The 23,072-nt window shown below is 40.8% G+C and overlaps 1 protein-coding gene across 3 annotated transcripts in view; it reads left to right on the forward strand.

Moving 5' to 3' along the window:
- apc2 (APC regulator of WNT signaling pathway 2) overlaps positions 1–22,859 on the forward strand; it is a 43,660-nt gene extending 20,801 nt beyond the window's left edge. For all 3 annotated transcript variants that reach the window (XM_084101012.1, XM_084101013.1, XM_084101011.1), the window contains exons 3-15: positions 3,000–3,090; positions 7,492–7,756; positions 10,214–10,322; positions 10,944–11,057; positions 11,401–11,496; positions 14,319–14,408; positions 15,191–15,572; positions 15,681–15,779; positions 15,874–16,013; positions 16,367–16,444; positions 16,611–16,727; positions 16,821–17,035; positions 17,119–22,859. In XM_084101012.1, the coding sequence (XP_083957138.1) occupies positions 3,000–3,090; positions 7,492–7,756; positions 10,214–10,322; positions 10,944–11,057; positions 11,401–11,496; positions 14,319–14,408; positions 15,191–15,572; positions 15,681–15,779; positions 15,874–16,013; positions 16,367–16,444; positions 16,611–16,727; positions 16,821–17,035; positions 17,119–22,696 (7,374 nt within the window). In that variant the 3' untranslated portion in view covers positions 22,697–22,859. The remainder of the gene's footprint in view (positions 1–2,999; positions 3,091–7,491; positions 7,757–10,213; positions 10,323–10,943; positions 11,058–11,400; positions 11,497–14,318; positions 14,409–15,190; positions 15,573–15,680; positions 15,780–15,873; positions 16,014–16,366; positions 16,445–16,610; positions 16,728–16,820; positions 17,036–17,118) is intronic.
- The last annotated feature ends 213 nt before the right edge of the window (positions 22,860–23,072 follow it).

The following is a 23,072-nucleotide window of genomic DNA, read 5'->3' on the forward strand; positions in this document are numbered from 1 at the left end:
GTATCAAATTGATGTGTCAGAGGTGAATATACACAGGTTATAAAGCGTTTTAGGCTTCTCATCATGTAAGTCTGTGTTATCACTTCGAGAAACCAATTTCCAATATTTCATCCTGCCGTTTATAACCCTCCCCATTGTCTGTGGCCTGCAGCTCCAGTGCAAGGCTGCCTCCACTAGCGACGTAGCCCAAGGTAACACTTCTTTCTCCCGCCAGATAAATTCTTCAGATCCAGCTTTTTCTCTCAATCAAACCTACAAGCTCACCATATCCACCTCAATTAACATCAATTCACTAAAATAGTGAAAACATTCTACATCACTGCCGCAGCAGTGTCTTCCCAACTGCTCCAGCAGGAGCCCACTCCGTTCTTGCACTCCCCCAGCAGTGTTGTCTCCTCCGCTCCCGCAGGAGCTCCGTCTCTGGTTAACCTTGCTTTCACGGCCACAGCAGTGTTATCTCCCTGCTCTTGCAGGAGCTCAGTTCCTCTGAATAACCTTCTCCACTGTTGCAGCAGTCCCTTCTGCTCTCACATGAGTCCAGTTTCTCTGGCTAACCCTGCCTTACCTGCCGCAGCAGTGTTATATCCCTGCTCCCACAGGAGCTCAGTTCTCTAGCAAAATTTCCTTCACTACTGCAGCAGTGATGCTCCTGCAGGAGCTCAATTTCTCTAGGTAAGTTTCTCCACTGCCGCAGCAGTTATGTCTCCTCTACTCCCGCAGGAGCTCAGTTTCTCTGGCTAATTTTTTTCCACTGCTGCAGCAGTGTTACACCCCTGCTCCTGCTGGAGCTCAGTTTCTTTAAAAAAATTCTCCACTGCCACAGCATTAATGTCACCTAAGCTCCCACAGGAGCCCTATTTCTCTAGGTAAGTTTCTCCACTGCCGCAGCAGTGATGTCTCCTCTGCTCCCGCAGGAGCTCTGTTTCTCTGGCTAATTTTCTCCACTGCTGCAGCAGTGATGTCTCCTCTGTTCCTGCAAGAGCTCTGTTTCTCCGGCTAATTTTCTCCACTGCCGCAGCAGTGATGTCTCCTCTGTTCCCGCAAGAGCTCTGTTTCTCTGGCTAAATTTCTACACTGCCACAGTAGTGATGTCTCCTCTGTTCCCGCAAGAGCTCTGTTTCTCTGGCTAAATTTCTCCACTGCCGCAGCAGTGATGTCTCCTCTGTTCCAGCAGGAGCTCTGTTTTTCTGGCTTATTTCTCCACTGCCACAGCAGTGATGTCTACTCTGCTCCCATAGCAGCAAACAACATCTATTTCTGTTGCTTATTTCTCCACTGCCACAGCAGTGATGTCTACTCTGCTCGCGCAGGAGCTTTGTTACTTTGGCTTATTTCTCCACTGCCGCAGCAGTAATGGCTCTTCTGCTCCCGCAGGAGCTCTGTTTCTGTGGCTAATTTTCTCCATTGCCGCAGCAGTGTTATCTCCCCGCACTATCAGCCTCGAACTTCGCAATATTTTGGGGGGTTGTCCGTATCGTTGCCCGGCTGCTGTCCGTTGTTCGTTTTGCATGTTTGGGGGAGTACTATGGGTTCGGGCCAAATTCCGATTCCGATTGCATGTCCACACAAAACATGAAAGCATGCTGCTGATGAAAAACACGAGCCACGTGCTGCACAGCACAAGACAACAAGAAATCATGCGGCCAAATAAACACTGCATGCTACACAGAACACAACAACACATGCAGACAGAAGAATGTATGGCATGAGCGTCGAAACCGCTAGCCTGACTACGTCAGACTTCCTACTTCCGCTCAATTTCATTTTGCTTCTGTAGTCAGTCTGAGATAGCAGCCTATCTTTCAGTTTTCCAGCGGCCTTCGGACGGCCGGGCCAATCAACGAACAGAGGGTGGGCTGAGAGCCGTGACGTAGATGCTGATTGTACCGTGGATGCGTAGATTTACTTCACATAATCTGCAAAAGTCGTTCACAGCCATGTTTACTCCGGTATTTCGCTCGATGGTTTTGTTTTCGCATCATACATGTGTTTACAGTGGAAGTTAGATGCGGCTGAGCATGCGCATAACACACGCTATAACCAAATGTCATGTGATTGGCTTACGGGTAACCAATGATTTTAAACTTCAGACAAGCGCCCCCCCCCGCGAGAAAGAAAACGCTTTTCAATTGTGCCATGCCAGACTCTGTCTACAAAGTAAAGCGAAGTAGCAGAGTTTGGTATTACCAGGCTACGAAACCGCACGCTCATGGTACCAAGTCGGTACTGAAATTTTAAAAATGTGACGTTTTGAGCACTGTTGAGCGTAATCGTAAACACCTCTGATTGCCCATTGTACGTGTTCATCGGATATGTCTGTGATTGGCTATAATGATCAGCGCTTCAAAAACATGTAAATGTAAACATGTTCAGACGGGAGCGTTGATCATTGTAGCCAATCACAGACATATCCGATGAGCGTGTGAACACAATGGCCAATCAGAGGTGTTTACGATTCAGCTCAAAAGTGCTCTAATATCTAAACGTCGCTTTTAGAAATGTGGGCGGCATCTGGATGGTCGCTAACAGTATATCGCTGGTGACGTATTGCGAACTTCATTTTACCCCAAGCGAAGAATGAAAAAGAAGTATATCTGGGCCCTTTAAGAAGGTCATGAGATTAAGTAAATGATGACAGAATTTTCATCTTTGGGTGAACCTTTATCAATCTTAAAAATACAGCTGATTCATTGATTGAAACGGATTCAACAACTGCTTTCATGAGATTATAGGTGTTACATATTCAATGTCCCATGATTCTACTGTGGCCCACATGCGTAATCCTTGCCAAAGATTTTCAATCTCTCAGTCTGTTCTCTACTCAAACAGAGCTGATGCATGCATTATAAAGATGAGGTCATCCAGTTACTCAAAATGAGAGAAGTGTCTCTTTTTACTTTAAAATATACATGATAGTTTTCGCTAAACTGGGCTCCACAGGCAAACAATGACTGCTCATTTATGTATTTATTTGGTAATTTTTTATTTTGCTATAATAGGAGGTTCTGAGGCAGCTGCAAAGTAAACTGGAGCAGGAAGCTGGAACTCTTGCCTCTTCAGGCAGAACTGATGTACTGGACCAGCTCAAAGGTACTGGAGGAAATTTATACACTTCTCTACATTGCTGTCACTGTTCATTTATCTGTAGCTTTTGTATTTTAACTGATATATATATATATATATATATATATATATATTATTTCTCAGTTATTTAATTTTGTTTTTGATAAAAGTACAAGATATTTTGCATATTATTTATTTGAATAACTTCTATACAATATCACAGAATTATACAGGAATTGATTTTACATTTGATTTGGTCTAATTTTTACTTTGACATTGGTCAAATTTAATTTGAAGTTATACAGTCTGTTATACAAATCATTCTAAAAAATAAAATAATTTTAATGTCTTTGTTGAACACAATGGGTTAAACAATTACTTCTTTGGGGGCAGTAAACCTCAACCAAACATGTCCTGTAAATGCGGATCAGAACTGCACAACAGTTAATAGGAATTCTGCAATATTCCACTAAACGATTTCAGTTAAACACAGTTCTTGTGATTTCTGATGTGAATCTCTCTCGAGGTCATGCTACAGAATCTCAGTCAAGGTTTATTTTCTTCTATTGAAGCTTTATGTTAGTGATATACTTGTTTTGGGTCACTGAGTATGTATTCAATAAAGACATGAAAAAGTACAACTGTTCATGGTATTTTTACTTTTTATTGTTTTAAACAGACTGTATTTGTCTGTTATTGCAGCTTAGTTAAAGATCTGATCAAATGACCAATTTCTGTAGAAATCGATTGACATAAGAGTTCACATACTTTTCCCTACAACTGCATGCATAAACCCCATACTGACATATCAGAATGGGAACAGAGAACTGGTTCTGATTGAGATCTGTTTATATCTATATATATGGTTGCTGTTAATGTGTATATGTTTAACTAAATGTTTGTTGAAATGTGAGGGGTGTACTCACTTTTGTGAGTATATACAGTATATACTCACAAAAGTGAGCACATCCTTCACATTTCAGCAAACATTTTAGTATATCTTCTCAAGGGACGATACTATAGAAATGAAACTTGGATATATTTTAGATTAATCATTTTGCTGCTTGTATAGCAGTATATATTTACTGTCCTCTGAAAATAACTCAACATACAGCCATTATTGTCAAAATAGCTGGCAACAAAAGTGAGTACACCCTAAGTGAACATGTCAAAACTGTGTCCAAAGTGTCAATATTTTGTGTGAGCACCATTGTTATCTAACACTGCCTTAATCCTCCTGGCCATGGAATTCACCAGAGCTGCACAGGTGGTTGCTGGGACCCTCTTCCACTCCTCAATAATGACATCACGGAGTCTTAGACACATGGCGCCTCATGACGCCTCTCCACCTTCTGCTTGAGGATGCCCCACAGGTGCTCAATAGGTTTCAGGTCTCGAGAAATACTTGGTGATTCCATCACCTTCACCTTCAGCTTCCTCAGCAAGGCAGTTGTCATCTTGGCGGTGTGTTTGGGGTCGTTATCATGCCGTTCGGCCCAGTTTCTGAAGGGAGAGCTTCATGTTCTGCTTCAGAATGTCACAGTACATATTGGAATCCATGTTTTCCTCAATGAAGCGCAGCTCCCCAGTACCAGCAGCACTCATGCAGCCCCAGACCATGATGCTACCACCACCATGCTTGACTGTAGGCAAGACACAATTTTCTTGGTACTCCTCACCAGGGCATCGCCACACATGCTGGACACCATCTGAACCAAACAAGTTTATCTTAGTCTCATCAGACCACAGGACATGGTTCCAGTAATTCATGTTCTTGGACAGGTTGCTTTCAGCAAACTGTTTGCGGGCTTTCTTGTGAGCCAGCTTCAGAAGAGGCTTCCTTCTGGGACAACGGCCATGGAAACCGACTTGTTGCAGTTGTGCGGCGTATGGTCTGAGCACTGACAAGCTGACCTTTCGCTTCTGCAACCTCTAAAGCAATGCTGGCAGCACTCATTCGTCTGTTTTTTGAAGCCAGCTTCTGCACCTGGCACACAGCATGAGGATTCAACTTCTTTGATTGACCCTTGCGAGGCCTGTTCCGAGTGGAACCCATCTTGGAAAACCTCTGTATGACCCTGGCCTGTACTGTAACTCAGTTTCAGGGTGTTACCAATCTTCTTATAGCCTAGGCCATCTTTGTGGAGAGCAACAATTCTAATTCTCAAATCCTTAGAGAGTTCTTTGCCATGAGGTGCCATGTTGAACATCCAGTGGTCAGTATGAGAGAATTGTACTCAAAGCACCAATTTGAACTGCTCTAATACAAGATACAACAATTTGTATGGTCCTGTCAAGCAGACAAAAACATGAACATGATGAATAGGACATGCGGCTTTGCATGGTTAAACGTCATACAGCTATAATCACTTAGGGTGTACTCACTTTTGTTGCCAGCTATTTTGACAATAATGGCTGTATGTTGAGTTATTTTCAGAGGACAGTAAATATATACTGCTATACAAGCAGCAAAATGAGTAATCTAAAATATATTCAAGTTTCATTTCTATAATATTGTCCCTTGAGTAGATATACTAAAATGTGAGGGGTGTACTCACTTTTGTGAGATACTTTATATATATACTGTATATATATACTCAATATACATATATATTATATACAAAATTTTGGATATATATGTGGTGTACAGCACAAGACACTGCGTCCTGAGACACTTTGGGGGAACGCCTCAGCGTGACTGATGACTGAAGTACTGTATAATCACGGCAATCGTATTGGCCGGCGACAGCCATGAGGTCACTACTAGTGTGACCAGGAAGTATAAAAGGGTGCCTAGAGAACATGTCATCCACTTCTTCGTCTGAAGGGACTGTGCAGGCAGCTTGGAGGCATGGCGACGAGATACAGTCGTAACCCGAGATGTTTCCTTTCGAAAGGGAACTTGCACTGCGTCCTGAGACACTTTTGGTAACAAAATACCCACGCTGCCATGCTGAGGGGATGTTTGTCAATCATGGCTGTGACAAGCACAAAACACATTTAACTCAGAGTTAAATCCCCCTACTGGTACGCACCAGGCTGTCAGTAGCACTACCCCCTACGGCCACTGCCCGGGCTTCATGCTTAATGTGGAAGCACCTTTGTGATTTTACACGAAGGACTTGACCCAGAGCCAGCTCAAAGGCCTGGACACCACAACCCAACTTAGAGGGGGGCTCCTTTAAGGGAATATGGCCCAGACCCTACGGGCCCTAGCCTGCTACTTTCAGGGGGACCAGCATCAACCCCCATACCAGGGAGGCTATCATGCTTTACCAGCTGAAGCCAACAACCTGTTTTCTTTGAAGACTGAACCTGACCACAGTCTCTAACCAGAGACAGATAGCTCCTTCCCAGAGCTATGGGGAGCGGAGGCCTCAGAAGGATGACTTTCAAAGAAGAGGAGGCCTGCCACACTCACACCTATGTGGTCTCTAGTGTTTTCTCTTATAATGTGGGAAACAGTTCAGCTCAGATATGCACAACACAGAGCTCAGGGAGCAAGGGGTCTAGAGAACAACCAGAGAACAACTCTCTGTCATTGAGAGAGGCCTCTTCTCTAACTCTACCTGCAAAGCTGTTTGCATGGAGCTCTGAGGGATGGAGGCCTCAGCAGGATGAGTCTCAAGGAAGAGGAGGCCTGCCATACTCACACCAGAGAGGGTCTAGTGTTTCCTCTTACCATGTGGAAAACAGCTAAGTTTAGACATACCCAACACGGAGCTCAGGGTGCGAAGGGCCTAAAGAACAACCACATATTATGAGAGAGAGGCCTCTTTTCTAGCTCTACCTGCAAAGATGAAGCTGTTTGCATGGAGGCCTCAGCAGGATGACTCTTGAAGAAGAGGAGGCCTGTCACAAATAGTAACTAATTGTAAAGAGATGATTGGTTCATGTACGCTCTGCACTTAAGTTTAAACTGGAGCAGCTACAGCGATATGTCACACCACATTAAGGAGCGCTTAAACAACATTTATTGTTTGAATTTTCATTATAAAATTGACACAGTTTGAAAATTGACAGTTTTTTTATTAAAAGAAAGCACAAGGCTTTTACAAGGTGATTATTGTATAGCAGGCATGTTACAAATAATGTTTGGTAAAGTTTTGTTCATACATGTCCAGAAAACCGCATAGACTAAAAGTTTATATTGGGATTTATAGATTCATTAAAGATGAAGATCGATTAATATCGATTTTTCAAAATTGTCAAATCAGCCCTATTAGAGACAGAAGACTGTAAAATATTTAGATATTGTTTCCTGTACCACTCTTTTCAAAGTAAGCTACTACTGAATACAGCACTACAGCAAAATAAATTGATTTTAGCTTAGTAATTTGTACAAATCCACAAGTACTAAACGCAAACTATAAAAAGACCAAAAAAAAAAAAAAACTTTTTGGCTTTATTTATTTATTTATTTTACAGAGCTGCATATGGACTTGACCAACTACTATGAGCTCAAGTACCAGCCTCACAACCTGCGTGTGTTTCCGGAGACGATGGCTAGCCAGGTAGGGGAAGGCGAGGAAAGACTGAGCCTCGGCAGAGCCAGGAGTCCCGTCTGTCCACCGTCCCGCCAGTCTTCATCTGCATCTGGAGAAGGCACAGCCATGCACCTCGGACACCCTCATCTGGCAATTGGAGAAGGCCGTGTCACTGCCCAGCACTTAGAGGAACTCTGTAAAGAGAGGTGAGATCATCACATCTTAAGACTCATCATATGTCTGGTTTAACCAAAATGTTCTTTTCCTTAGAGGGTTAGTCCCCTTTAAAAGCCAGTAGCATTTAGGCATTTTAGGTCACATTCATGATCCATAATTACTTGTTGTTGCTAGTAGTGGTAATAGTAAGTGGTAATATAGGAAATTGGTGCTCTCATTCTAGAGTGCATTTAACTGGATAACAGTTTGGATTCACCCATGAATGTAAGATTATTCATGAACATAAGAGAAATAAAGGAAATGCATATACACTCACCGGCCACTTTATTAGGTACACCTTGGTATTTGGACCCCCTTTTGCCTTCAGAACTGCCTTAATTCTTCGTGACATAGATTCAACAAGTTGTTTGAAATATTCCACTGCGATTTTGGTCGATATTAACATGATAGCATCATGCCGTTGCTGCAGATTTGTCAGCTGTACATCCTACCAAATCACACCACATCCCAACGGTGCTCTATTGGATTGAGATCTGGTGACTGTAGAGGCCATTTGAGTATAGTTAACTCATTGTCATGTTCAAGAAATCAGTTTGAGATGATTTGAGCTTTGTGACATGGTGCATTATCCTGCAGGAAGTAGCCATCACAATATCACTACACTATGATCATAAAGGGATGGACATGGTCAGCAACAAAACTCAGGTAGGCTGTGGCATTTAAACGATGCTCAACTGGTACTAAGGGGCCCAAAGTGTGCCAAGAAAATGTGCTCCACACCATTACACCACCACCAGCAACCTGAACCGTTGATTCAAGGCAAGATAGATCTATGCTTTCATGTTGTTTACGCCAAATTCTGGACCTTCCATCTGAATGTCACAGCAGAAATTGAGACTCATCAGACTAAGCAACATTTTTTCCAATCTTCTATTGTCCAGTTATGGTGAGACATAGTTTTCTGTTCTTTGCTGACAGGAGTGGCACCCAGTCTGGCCATTCTCCTCTGACCTCTGGCATCAACAAGACATTTTCACCCACAGAACTGGCTCTCACTGGATATTTTCTGTTTTTCGGACCAAATGTGTGAAAACACCAGTAGATCTGCTCATTCTGAAATACTGAAATACCAGCCCGTGTGGCACCAACAACCATACCACATTTAAAGTCACTTAAATCACCTTTCTTCCTCATTCTGATGCTCACTTTGAACTTCAGCAGATCATCTTGACCATTGCCGCGTCCAAATTCGGATACTATCCATCCTAAATAGTATTTGAAATTAGAATTAGTGCATCCCAAATCATAGTATGTTGAAATGTGTATTCCAAAAATAACCGGGTGGTCTACTTTTTCCGGTTAGAATCCAATGTGCAGATCCGTGCACACTAACAGCTAATATTGCTTACAACCCTTTGCGTGTTGGACGAGGATTCATTTAGAACTACAAACACGAATTAACAGTATTTAAAAACTACAAACATGGCGGATGTGCGAGTCCGATGGGGGTTTGAGTTATTAATTATCAGTATCTAACCTGACGAAAAGATATTTATTCAATGTTTTCCACATTATATTTAATCTGCAACAGCATTATGAACTTTTGTAATGATAAGTTTGGTCATTTTAAATGCATCATTATGCAAATTGCAAACACATGAGGAGAGTTCTCCAAATGAAAGATCTGCCACAATTGGCAGATCAACATGCTACTACATACAAACGGTTGGAAATTAAAGCAAACAAAAAAAACAACAAATTTTATACGCCCAATGTATTTTCCAAATGTTTTATTAAAAAAAAAAAAAAACATGCAAGAACATGAAATTCAGTTCAACTAATTCAACATCCTATGGCCTATACCATTCCAAATCGCATTTTTTAGGCCAAAACATTTTTTGTCATATACAGCAAACATCTCCTCACTATCTGCTAGCTGCCTGTCCCCTGAACACACTGTCAAAAAAACATGGCCTCTGTAGACAGCCCAGGCTCCATTTCCTAGACAACAACTAACGTTAAAATGTTATATTGATAATTTTGATATGGCGATCAAAGAGAAGACGTTCAGATGAACAAATAACAAAGAATAGGGAAAAGGAGAAGGAACGCGCAAAGTCCTGAATTTACATCGGAAAAGCATTCAAAAGGTGGCAAGAACTTCGCCGGCAGAAGGGCTTCCAATCCGACATTCAGGTGGCTCTGTTTTTGCTGGACAGATGGGTAAATCCAGTTTGGTTTTTCTAAATGGTTCATGACTGTTTCAGGAAGGGAGGGGGAGAGGACGGGATGAGGAGGTTGAGCTAGCCTCCGTTTTGTTTGACAATACTTTGAATGTCAACAAGAAGTGACGTCACCCAACATCGCTTAGAGCACCTTTAAATGCACACTCATGAAAGTGATTCAGTTCTTAAATTCTAAATTCTTCCCAACCCTGGTTGAGTACAGTAATTTCAGGTTTTAGGAATGTGTTTTGTGTGTTGTAGGTCCATGTTGCTGAGTGAAATAGAAAAAGAGGAGAGAGAGCGGCGATGGTATTACTCACAGCTGCAGGGTTTGTCTCAGAGACTGGCTGAACTGCCACGGCTCGATACGGTAAGCAATCTAAACAACTGTTTGCTCACTGATAGGACTGTGTGTATCTGTAGCCAAAAATGAGGTCACCTGGTTTTGCTGCTAATGACCACAGACTGTCCTAAATGTAGATTTTTTTTTTGAGACAGGTAATGCCCTTGTCTAGTTTGAAATAACAGCTATGATTCTTAAAGGGCTAGTTCAGCCAAAGATGAACATTTTCATTGTACGTATTGTAGTAATAACAGTAAATTATGCATAATTACATGCAATTAACCTTAAACCAAATCCTTACTCTAGCCCTAATAAGTACATGTTGTTAATTAATATTTCTCAGTACTTAAATTTATGGTTACACTGTAACAAGGACACCCCAAAATAAAGTATAACTGAAAACTCACTAACATGTCGTTCCAAACCAGTATTGACTGTCTTTTTTCCATTTAATACAAAAGGGGAAGTCCTTCAGAATGTTTATGCAGCTCTTTTTTATAAAATAAAAGCTTTTTATTGAATATCATTTATAGATTAGTTTCAGTCTGTAATTTTCTTTCATGTCTCTAGAAATTTGTTCTTGTTCTTTAAATGATGAACATGGTATGTGTGCAGTACATTATCTGTGCATTTTTCTGTGCTTCACAGTTCTCCTTGCAGGTGGATTTCATTCGTCAGCAGCTAGAGTTTGAAGCTCAGCAATTGCGTTCCGTGATGGAGGAACGCTTCGGGACCAGTGACGAGATGGTGCAGAGAACACAAGTAAGAACAGATTATAGATTAAATGCCACGTTTTCATCTACAAAGATCCAGCTGTAAATCCAGCTTAAGTGTCACGTGTCAGTCACAACTGGGTTACGCTTTTATCAACTGCAAATCTATCACTCACGGTGTCCCCAACCAGGCTTCTAAAATCTCCCTAACCAGCAATACACCCTTGGTCAGCCAGCTTTATCAGAAATGTTGGATGAACTGTATGGCTAAACTAGGCTTTGTAGCAGAGATAATATGGTGTATGAAAATGAGCCTTCAAAGTATTGCTTTCAAAGCATTAGAATGTTGCAGATATTGTATCATTAATCACGGCATGTGTTTCTGCGTACAGATCCGTGTTGCTCGGTTAGAGCAGCTGGAAAAAGAGCTTCATGAGGCCCAGAGCTCGCGTGGTCCTCAAGAGAAGAGTGCTCTACCAGAGACTCAGGTGACACATATACCCCTGTCCTCCATTTGAGCCTGAATCATAAAATTCCTTAAATTATTAATGATTTGTCACTCATATATATTAAATTGTTCAAAAATGCTTTAAAAAAGCAAATGATACAGACAATAAAGAGAGCTCTTCTACGATGAATGTTTTCATTTTCTGAAATACAATTGATTTTGATATTTTTAGTGATAATAAAATTCAAATATTCAACTATATATCCGGAGATTTAAATATATGAAAAGTATTTATTTTAAAGGCTGAAATTACTGAAAAAAATAAATAAATACATCTTTAAAACTTTAAATAAGTGAAGCAGTTTTGTTGTAAAACATTATCAATATTTAAAAAAAAAAAAAATTTCTGCTAAATCAAAGTCAAGTGTAGGAGGTATAACTGACATGCAACCATAAAACAGTGTCCCAAGGTATTACATATCACACCAATTGTTCTGTGAAAGTTATATTGATCATTTTAAATATATATTTACAACATTATATTTAATAGTTACACACCCTGATATTAACACGAGAAATCTTAAAAATGTTTTTCATCATTTTCTATGAACTTAACAACAATAATAATTTGTAATTTATAATAGTTTAGTGAAGACAGGAACTGTTCAGGGTCACACTCATAGAAAGAAATGACACTTTGATGGTTTAATTCTGGTGAATTATTTGGTCAAATTAAAATGCTACAAATACGTTTCTCCACTGTTTTTTATCTCTCAATAGTGGCATTTTCACAGAACAATTTATAGATGCTGTAAACTACTGAGGGTTTGCCATTACCAGGGGCAACACAAAACCACAGAAAACAATGTTGACTGAACCAGCATGCTGGAAAAGTCACATTAAAAATGTGACATTAAGGGCACACAGGTAATGGATTGAGGTTGTAAAAAGTAATTACTAAATAACATGCCAATTTATATTATATTACAGGGCTAAAAGTAAAGGTTGCTAGTAGTTGCTTATAATAAAAAAAATATATATAAATTGCAATTAGCATTAATTTGTCTTAAATAATTATTCAGAAATGTATGTGGTTTCCACTGTAGTGTAGCATGACTGTTCTGCTACATAAAATATTATATTTAATATGTATGGTAATTAAATAAAATTTGTAATTCAGTGTTTAACTGATGGAAATGCGACATAGTTTTTATATGGTTCTCTGCAATGGCTACTCAGCTCATGAAAAACGAAGGTGTTATTCTTCTAGGATTTTCTTTTTTTTTACTGCACAGCTGCACTGCCCAATCTCACCTGGCCCTGTCTCACAGAACAGGCTGGCACCGAATGTTGCTATGCAAAAAAAACAGGGTTTGCCCTCTGCAAGCTGCCTCCTATTGGCTGCTCAGTAACTGGGATGCTTGGCAAGTGTGACGCTGTAATTTAGAGCATAGCTCTCTGGGACTAAGGGATTCCCACCGCAGCACAGTCATATGTCTGCTCAATACTGCACCAGACTGACAATGAGCTCTTGAGAACTACGTACTGTTTAATGATGCTGAGAAATCTAAAATGATAGATGTCAGGATATAATGAAGTCTGCAGTACAAGGTTGCCAAACTTGCCATTTATTCTGTGTGCAATGAGTAAAGCTTTTTTTAAGGGACCTACACTACACTTTTCAACTCATTCTACATTTTTTACTATTTTGCACATTTTAGAATAATAGTAGTCATCGAAACTATGAATTAATGTGGAAGTATGTGGATTATGCAGTGACCAAAATAGTTCAGCATATCAACCCTATATGCTAAGAAACAATTGTAATGGGAAGAAGGAGGCGGGAACCGGCAAACGTTTTAACACTTTAATTATGAATAAACACAAAACGAAAGTAAAAGCGGCAGCTCCTCATGGACGACTGCCGCACACACATAAACAAAACATAACATAATGTCCAGGCCTGGTCCTCTCTCGTCCTTCACTGTCGTCGCTACTCCTTTTATGCTTCCGAAGCTCCTCCGTGAGAAATGCGAGACTGGTGCGGTGCGCAGGTGACGCTCATTAGCAATCACGCCAACGGCCTGGCACCGTTCTCGCGCCCTGCTTTGCCACAACAATATTTTATGTTAGGCACCTTTTTGTCTAAATTACAGCTTTGCACCCTTGACATTTTTTCAAACTTAATGACGTGCATCCTGGGATGGTTTTTAAACTGTATTGAAGGAGTTCACGTGTATTTTTGACTCTTGGTAGCCGCTTTGCCTATATACTGTAAAATAAAATAATAATAGTAATAATAATAAATGAAAATGTTCATTTTGTAAATTAATTCACGTTCACAATTAATGATTGTATTTAAGCACAATAAACCTTATTTTAAGTATTTAGGTAATTTTTTTTAACTGAATACTATTTGCATTAAAATAAAATAAAAATGTATTCTGAAAACTCTAGAAGATAATTTGAGCTATATCAGTATCCTTGTATGTAGTCTAGTTGTCTAGGGATTGTATTTGTAGCACTGGTGCCCAACGTTGCCATAGTGATGGGTTTGAGCATGCAAGAATGAATCAAGTGCTTAGCCACTGGTGGTGATTCACTCTCCACATGCAGATGGTGTGCTAATGCTTAATCAAACAGAAACAGATTTTAAACAGGAAAAAATATTGCTATTATAGCTTCAAAAGTTATTTGGTACTTTATTTTGAAGAATACACACCCTATCAATATGTGTGGATCATTCTTATTATAGCACATATTTGATGCTTTGATAAATATGAATGTGTTGCTTAAGTCAGACATATAAACCAAATGTACAAAATTGGAACAAATAATAAACCATACTCTCTGTGTTCACAGAACACAGAGTGCCTCTCAAAAACATCTGTCCCTGACATGGATACTGGAAATGCTGGTGCTTTGGAAGCTTCTGGAGAAACAGGGAGCAAAGTAAGACCCTTGTTGTGCTTTTTTTTAAATCAAAAACATTACAGAAGATTCATTAGGAACTAAAATGCATCTTACAGTGTCTTTCAGAATTTATTTAACAAAGGGGCAATATTTGCCTTTCTATAAACGTAAATATACTGGTCTATGCATTTGCACTTTATACTTGAATAAATGCATTGAAATAAATTTGAGCACTTATGGTTGCAGCATGGTGGCTCAGTTGGTAGCACTGTCGCCTCACCGAAGGATAGGTAGATTGGAGACACTAAATTGATCATAGGTGTGAGTTCGAAAATATCTGTGAGTGTTAGACTTGTGCTGGACTGGCCATCCATCCAATGTGTTTCCTGCTTTCGGCCCGAGACGCTGAAATAGCCTCCAGCAACCATGTGCGACCCTAAATAGGACAAGCAGTTTGGAGAATGGATGGATGGTTGACTTTAAAGGGGTATTGAACCGCATTTTATTTAATTATAAATATCTCTGATGTCCACTTATAATGTTAGCAAGATTTTTACATCAAAACCATCATAGTTTTTAAGTAATAGGTTATTTTCTATCCTGTTGTTGACTCTCTCTTTGAAGCACTTCATTTTGACGCCCCCTGCTATGATTGGGAAACAGTTTTGCATAGTAAAATAATTTTCAGCATCCCCGCCATTAATTTTATTTCCGACCCTTATACTGTATACAGTAAACATAAAGTTTTAGTAATCAAAAACAATAGTGCAATAATGAACTGTAAGATAATATATGTCATATATATACTGTTTGGATTGCAGGTGGATATGGTATTTTGGCTACTCTCCATGCTGGCCTCTAGAGATCGGGAAGAGATGTCCCGTACCCTTTTGGCAATGTCAAGCTCACAGGAAAGCTGCATTGCTATGCGCAAGTCTGGCTGCGTCCCACTGCTTGTGCAAATACTACATGAGGGAGGCACCGGGGAGGCAGCTGGGGCAGGAGGCTATAGTCGAGAAGCCCGTTCCAGAGCCAGTGCTGCCCTTCACAACATTATGTACTCACAGCCAGATGAGGGCCAAGCACGACGCGAGATGAGAGTTCTTCATGTGCTAGAGCAGATCCGCTCACACTGCGAGAATGGCTGGGATTGGATTGAGAATCATCTAAGTACCCCTTCACCTGGTGGTGGCAAAACTACAGGTGAGTCCTGGTTAAGTTATAAAAACAAAACAAAAAAAATTGTCATAAATATTGTTAAAATGATATAAAATGATTCACATAAATATACATTCTGTTTGATATCCACAGAAATCCCTGAGCCAGTGGATCCCCAGATGTGCCAGGCCTTGTGCTCAATAATGAAGTTATCTTTTGAGGAAGAGTACCGCAGGGCAATGAATGAACTAGGTACGGGAATGCAGTTTCTCTAAATAGACCAAAGAGCAATAGAGTGTATTCTGTGGTTAAAAACACTGAAAAAGCTTATTTGTGTATCTTTTAGGGGGCCTGCAAGCCATTGCAGAGCTAATGCAGCTGGACCAAGAACTGTATGGCATGCACAATGAGCCAATCAATATGGCCCTCCGGCGTTACGCAGGAATGGCACTCACTAATCTTACATATGGAGATGTCGTAAATAAGGTACATTTTCAAATTATTGCATACAAGTGTGGAATCATGTATAAATGAAAGGCATGGGGTTAATAAACATTTCTTTATTTGTGCAGTCATTTCATTCATATAATTATTCAATCAGTGCCCAATATTAAGTTATTGCCACAATGGCCATAAATGTTTTTACTGAAATATAAACAAAATTAAATAATTAAACAAAATATAAATGTGATCATTGGTAAGTTAATTTTGCAATTATGATAATGCAGAAATTCAGTACCAGGCAAATGTATAACTGTCTGACAAATGCAGTTTTTTCTGAGTTTTTTTAGCTTGTCTTCTTGTGATGTTGACAAAATCCTTTTTATTTACTTTTTCAGGCTACTCTTTGCTCAAAGAGAAACTGTCTTCAAGCCATTGTTGCACAGCTTGCATCTGATAACGAGGAATTACAGCAGGTGCATAAGTTACTTTTCCAAAGAGCAAACCATTAGATGAACTTTAAGTACAGAAGAATATACTAACAGACCATTTTAGAGTATTTTTACTATTACTATTATTTTTACTTCTCTCAATTGTAATTATTTGGCCCACGTCAGCTCTGTGATCTGTCATTACTTTTAGGTAGTGTCAAGTATACTGAGAAACTTGTCATGGCGTGCTGATATCAACAGTAAAAGGGCTTTGAGAGATGTCGGCAGTGTGTCAGCACTTATGACATGTGCATTGCAGGCTACAAAGGTACAATCAAATATCTCTTATTTACTACCAAGTTTACATAAAAATGAAGATAACTGATTTACCCATTGTGATTTTATATGGTCTTCCCCACAGGAATCCACCTTAAAGAGTGTGTTAAGTGCACTGTGGAATTTGTCAGCACACAGCACTGAGAATAAGGTGGCAATTTGTTCTGTTGATGGTGCTCTTGGCTTTTTGGTTAGCACTTTGACTTATCGATGCCAAACCAACTCATTGGCCATTATTGAGAGTGGTGGAGGCATCCTGCGTAATGTGTCCAGTCTTATTGCTACCCGAGATGATTACAGGTATCATGTTTATTCACATTCACAAATTAAGCAGTCAAAGTATCAATGACATCACTTAAGTTCTTCCCGTTTTCCTATTTCAGGCAAATCCTCAGGGATCATAACTGCCTTCAGACTCTGCTGCAGCACTTGCGATCTCACAGTCTTACCATTGTAAGTAATGCATGTGGAACCCTCTGGAACCTGTCTGCACGTAGTCCGAAGGACCAGGAATTGCTGTGGGATCTGGGAGCTGTAAGCATGCTGCGCAATCTCATCCACTCAAAGCACAAAATGATAGCCATGGGAAGTGCTGCAGCTCTGCGAAACCTCCTCACAAATCGTCCACTCAAATATAAAGATACTGCTGTTATATCCCCAGGATCCTGCATGCCATCCCTCTACATGAGGAAACAGAAAGCATTAGAGGCTGAATTAGATGCAAAGCATCTGGCAGAAACATTTGATTCAATCGAGAAGCAAAGTTTCAAGCATCAAAGTATAAACAAACCATTGAGGCACATTGAAAGCCTAGCAAAAGACTATGCCTCAGATTCTGGGTGTTTTGATGATGATGAGGCACCTAATACATCAGCCAGCTTGGACACAGGAACCTTCTCCATGCTCTCCATGTTCTTGAACAATTCAAACTTCCTGAATACTCAGCCACGTAAGCGAGAAGGGGAACCTGAACAAGACATTGAAACCTTTCAAACTGACAATAAAAGGTCACAACCTCCTGATGATGAAGTGACTGTAGCAGCTGAGAAATTAGCCAAGAAGATCACCAACACAGTGGCTAAAATTGACAAACTGGTAGAAGACATTACCATGCATACATCGTCAGAGGACAGCTTCAGCCTCAGTTCAGAAGATCATTTTGTGGATTGGAATTATGGGCCAGATGAGCTTCACGAGGCACGAGCCATTTCATGTTCCCCTTGTCATCTCTCTGATACCAGCTCTTTTTCACCTAAAGAGCGTCTCAGTAGAGCACATGCCTTCTTGCGTCTTAAAACAGCCAACTCAAATTTATCCAATGACAGCCTTAACAGTGGAAGCACCAGTGATGGCTATTGTGGCAGTCAGGAACAGACTCGCACCTCTGCAAGACCAACAGAACAACGACGTCCAAATAAACTTGATCTTAAGGTAGCTCATGAGGAACCATTGAACAGTGGTGTACATATTTCAAGAGTCATATGTCAAAATGAGATCCCTGAAAGAGATTTTGAGACAAACAAAGATGCTATTTTGCCTGATTTAGGTTCCACAGATACAGAGAAGAGTCAAGAACCTTTTATATCAACACCTGCAACTGTATCAACCAAGGTGTCTTCGGATGCCAGTATACCAACTGTCAAGTTGTCTCCCTCCTATCAGCATGTTCCACTGATCCAGAGTGTTGCCAAGTTTGGGGTTGCAAAGACTGCAATTAATGTTCAGGCAGCTCAAGCAATGCGTAGGCAAGCTTGGGTTCCAACAGTGATGACTGGCGGAAGTATTAGCAAGTTTTCCCCAATTTGCTCTGCGAGAAGTCCCACAATAGGACAGCTGGAGACCCCTCAGAAGTATTCTGTAGAGAACACTCCAATATGCTTCTCTCGCTGCAGTTCTCTGTCTTCTTTATCTTCTGGGGATGGAGCACTTGATGGACAGAGTCAGACTGAAAATGAGCTAGAGAGTGACTCCTCATTAGAAATCATAGAGGTGGAAGATGTGAATGTTGAGAGAAAAGATGAAGAGGATGAGAATGAGACACTTGATGACTTGAGTGACAGTCAGTTATTAGTAACTGATCAGAAAATAAGCAGCTCTGATCCACCTGATATCCCTAGTACAATCAAAAATGAGAAGAGGTTCCTTAGAGGAGTGTCCCCAATAATTCTTGAGGACAGGACACCATCCAGCTCTTCAGAAAACTACATTCACGAAACACCTCTTGTAATGAGCCGCTGTAGTTCAGTGAGCTCACTTGGCAGCTTTGAATCTCCTTCAATTGCCAGCTCTATTCAGAGTGATCCATGTAGTGAAATGATAAGTGGAACTGTAAGCCCCAGTGACCTACCAGACAGCCCAGGACAAACAATGCCTCCGAGTCGCAGCAAAACTCCGTGTTGTGCAGAATCAATTGGACCAGAGACACAGACGCTTAGTGGTGTAGGAAGCCAGTGGGAAAGTAGTTTGCGCAAATTTATGGAAATCACAGACTTTAAAGAAAGGTTTAACCTACCTCCTGATTTGGACACAATGATCTATTTCACTGTGGAAAAACCAATTGAGAATTTCTCATGTGCCTCTAGTCTGAGTGCCCTCCCTCTTCATGAACACTATGTTCAGAAAGATGTGGAGCTCAAACTTACTCCTTTGCTAAACCAACAAGACAATGATCCAGAGGATTCTGAAAAGGAAGATGATATGGATGACCAAGACCAATACAGTGAAGGCAACTCAGATGATGACATTGAAATTCTCAAAGAGTGCATTAATTCTGCCATGCCTTCCAGGTTTAAGAAGGTAAGGCCCACTGTGATGCCCAACCTCTCAAACCAAGTTCTCAACATGCAGACTCGAAAATCTGTGCAATTACCAGTGTATATGGTGCTGCAGAATAAAAACAGTCATATGTTTACTGGACAAAAGCTTGGAATGTCTTCAAAAGAAATCTATCATGATGATTCGTCTTACACTGACTCGGCTGAAGGTACACCCATCAATTTCTCAAGCACCACTTCCTTGAGCGATGAAACTCTCCAATATCCAGTCAGAACCAAAGGAATAAAAGACTGGCGAAGAAACAAAGAGACACAAGAGCTTGTTGATATCGAGGCAAAGAGAATTGAAGACCTACGCATGTTCTCTCGCTTCCACAAACCAACTAAAATAACATGTCAGTCTCACACAGTTGCAAACCAACTGAACAAAACAGTCAGACATATGGTGCCCACTCAGAGATTACTTATACAGAGTAAAGAGATGGCAGCAAAAATGACCCAGCAAAGGATTCAAAGCCAGTCTCCAGTTAGACAAATTCAAAAGCAAGGACAGAATCTGTCAAAAAGCATGCCACAGTTAGATATTCCCATAAGAAAACAAAGCACAGAGGTGTACCAAAATCAGAAAACCTGCTCTCGGAGTCATGCACAGGAAAACACTTTATCATTTCAGTCTAGGCATCACCCGACAACTACAGAAGTGGCCATATGCCATAAAATGGACAGACAGGATGGACTGATGAAAAGGACTGGACGGAAACAACATTATGAATCAAGCAAGACTAATGTTATACGTAATGCTAATATACAAGATCAAGTCAACAGTTACCAGTCCCGCCAAAAGGGTTTTCATAGAATCAAGCAAAATCTAATTTTAGAAGAAGCACCTCCATGTTACTCATTGAGTTCCTCTCTTAGCTCTTTGAGTGATGCAGAATTTGAGGAACATCATGAAAAACCTCTGCATACGTGGATAAGGAATAGACATAATAAAACATCCAACCCTCAGTGCCCTCCTAAATCACAGCAAGACCTCAACCAGCTTGAAGAGAACAGCTCACCAAGCTCAGTCAGCATGGATTCAGAAGATGATCTTTTGATAAAATGCATAACATCTGCTATGCCTCAACACAAGAAAAAGCAGACTGCCAGAAAAAGGAATGCTGAGAAAAAGCACAAACAGAATACACTTCAGAAAACAACAGAGGATTGGAGCCCTGAAATTGACCTAGACAGTGATGAAATGGCATCCGACAAAGATTCTGATCTCAATAGTGTTGAATGGAGAGCAATACAAGAAGGAGCAAATACAATCATTACCAAGTTACAAGCTTCAAAGTCCCAAGAACCCTCATCAGAGTCTGAATCCGTTCTGTCATTTATGTCTGATTCAAGCTTTACTCCTAAAGAAAAGAAGGTATACAAAGATGACAAAAAGGCTAATAAACCACTTGATTTTGCCCCTCGTAAACCTGTTCCAAACATGCCTATGGTCTTTAGGGGTAGAACGGTGATATACACACCCAAAAAAGAGACAACTCTCTCTCAAAGACCACCACCTAAAAAAAATTTACCAAAAGCAGATGCCCCTAAGAATCCAAATTTAGCTCAACACAGGTCAAGAAGCCTTCACAGACTGGGCAACCCCATAGACACTCAGTTGTCATTGCCCAAAAGAAGCTCAACACCACCTGCCAGGATACCAAAGAGCTCGTCTTCAGGATCATCTCAAAGTTCAACACCTTCCAGGCATCCTCAGAAAAAAGTAACCTCCCCAACACAAACCATTAAACAAGGTAAAAAAAAGGTGGCATCAGCACCATGCAGTCCACCGGACAAGAGCACTTCAAACATCAATCAATATTCTAAATCTCCTATTGACAGAAAAACACAGAAATCCCCAGTCAGAATACCATTTATGCAGAATCCATCAAGGCAAACAAGAAACATTTCACCTTTAGTAACTAGCCAGCCCAGTAGCATCAGCAGACAAAATACACAGATGTCAGGGAAAAGAATCCTACCAGCAAACCGGTTGGATTTGGTTCGCATGACATCTACTCATTCAAGTAGTGGTGAATCAGATCGTAATGGCTTTCTCAGACAACTGACATTCATCAAAGAATCACCAAAAGTCTCAAGACGTGATGCTTCTTCACGTTCTGTCCCAACATCGCAGCATGTCTCACCCCGAAGAGCAGGTCCAGGGGCCCCAGCAGTTTTCTTATGTTCTTCTCGTTGTCAGGAGCTCAAGGAAGCAGTTCAAGGTCCTAGAAGAATGCCTTTGACTCAAGGACAAAGCCAAGTTCAGGAACAGAGGGTTCTCAGACAGGGCATGGCTCTATCAAGAGCCACCTCCATTGATAGAGACGTTGATGTGAAACGTCCAGCTAGACGAACAAGCTCAGAAAGTCCTTGCAGGGCCTCACAGAGAAGTAGACCTGGACCAAAGCCAAGAGAAAAAAGGGATGATACCTTCAAAAGATATTCTTCCTCACCAAGCATAAATGTCTTGAGTCGTGTCACCAGCCGCTCCTCTCTTCGCTCTTCATCCTCTGACTCAAGTGGACGAGCTAAAAGTGAAAGGAACACAAATCAGAGGCAGCAGAGGGTTGGATCACGTAACGCTGACAAAGTGACCTGGAGAAGGATTCGTGATGAGGATGTTCCCCAGATATTAAAGAGCACCCTTCCACCCACTGCATTGCCTCTGTTACCTTCACCTGATGGCACCAAACAGATGCCACCACCACTACCAGGAAAACTGCCTACTATTACACTGGCATCACGGAAAACAAGTGACGCAACTGTTCAAACTGAGGACTACGCAGCCAACAAAATTAACTCAAGCACCTCTCCCACAATTGAAAAAGGTCTTAGCATTGCAGAGGAGGCCACAAAGATGGCCCTTGCCAGAAAATTAAGCATGGCCTTTGGGAATACCCTCCAAGATGGGGATTCAGATGGATCTCTAAAAAACTACAGCACAGCATCATCCTCCACCTTTCAGTCAGTGGAAAGTACCCACAGTGGTGGCGTTGGCCATTTCCGACAGAGCTCCCCTAGTAAAGCCGTCAGAGTTACTCCTTTCAACTACGTCCCCAGCCCCATGGTCTGTTGCTCTCCACAGACACAGGGTCAAGCAACAACAATGCCTGAAAAGACAGGGGAAAAAAATGAAGCATAAAACCTGTAATCTGTCCATCTGTTCCATCCTTGACAAAGTACTATGCTCCTGAAAACTCAGGTGGTAATGGATATTGTTCTCTTTACCTCGGATATTTAATGAGTCTTGTGCTTGCCAATGCATCAGAAGATTTACTTATTTGAAGAAAAAAGAAAGAAAGAAAATTATTTGGATGTGAACAATTAGCCATAAACTATAGAATCTCACTGGATTCACAACATGTACCTAACCACACCACAAGGTTGAGGATATAACTTCTTTTTTTTATATTTTTGTACAGTGATAATAATCATTGCTTGTGCTACTTGGATAATTAGTCAAACATGAGAAAGACTGCCTCGGAGTGTGTTATCCACTAATAAAAATTATGGCCCAC

The sequence above is a fragment of the Abramis brama genome (assembly GCF_963993115.1).
Source record: "Abramis brama genome assembly, chromosome: 23".
Taxonomy (NCBI): Eukaryota; Metazoa; Chordata; class Actinopteri; order Cypriniformes; family Leuciscidae; genus Abramis; species Abramis brama.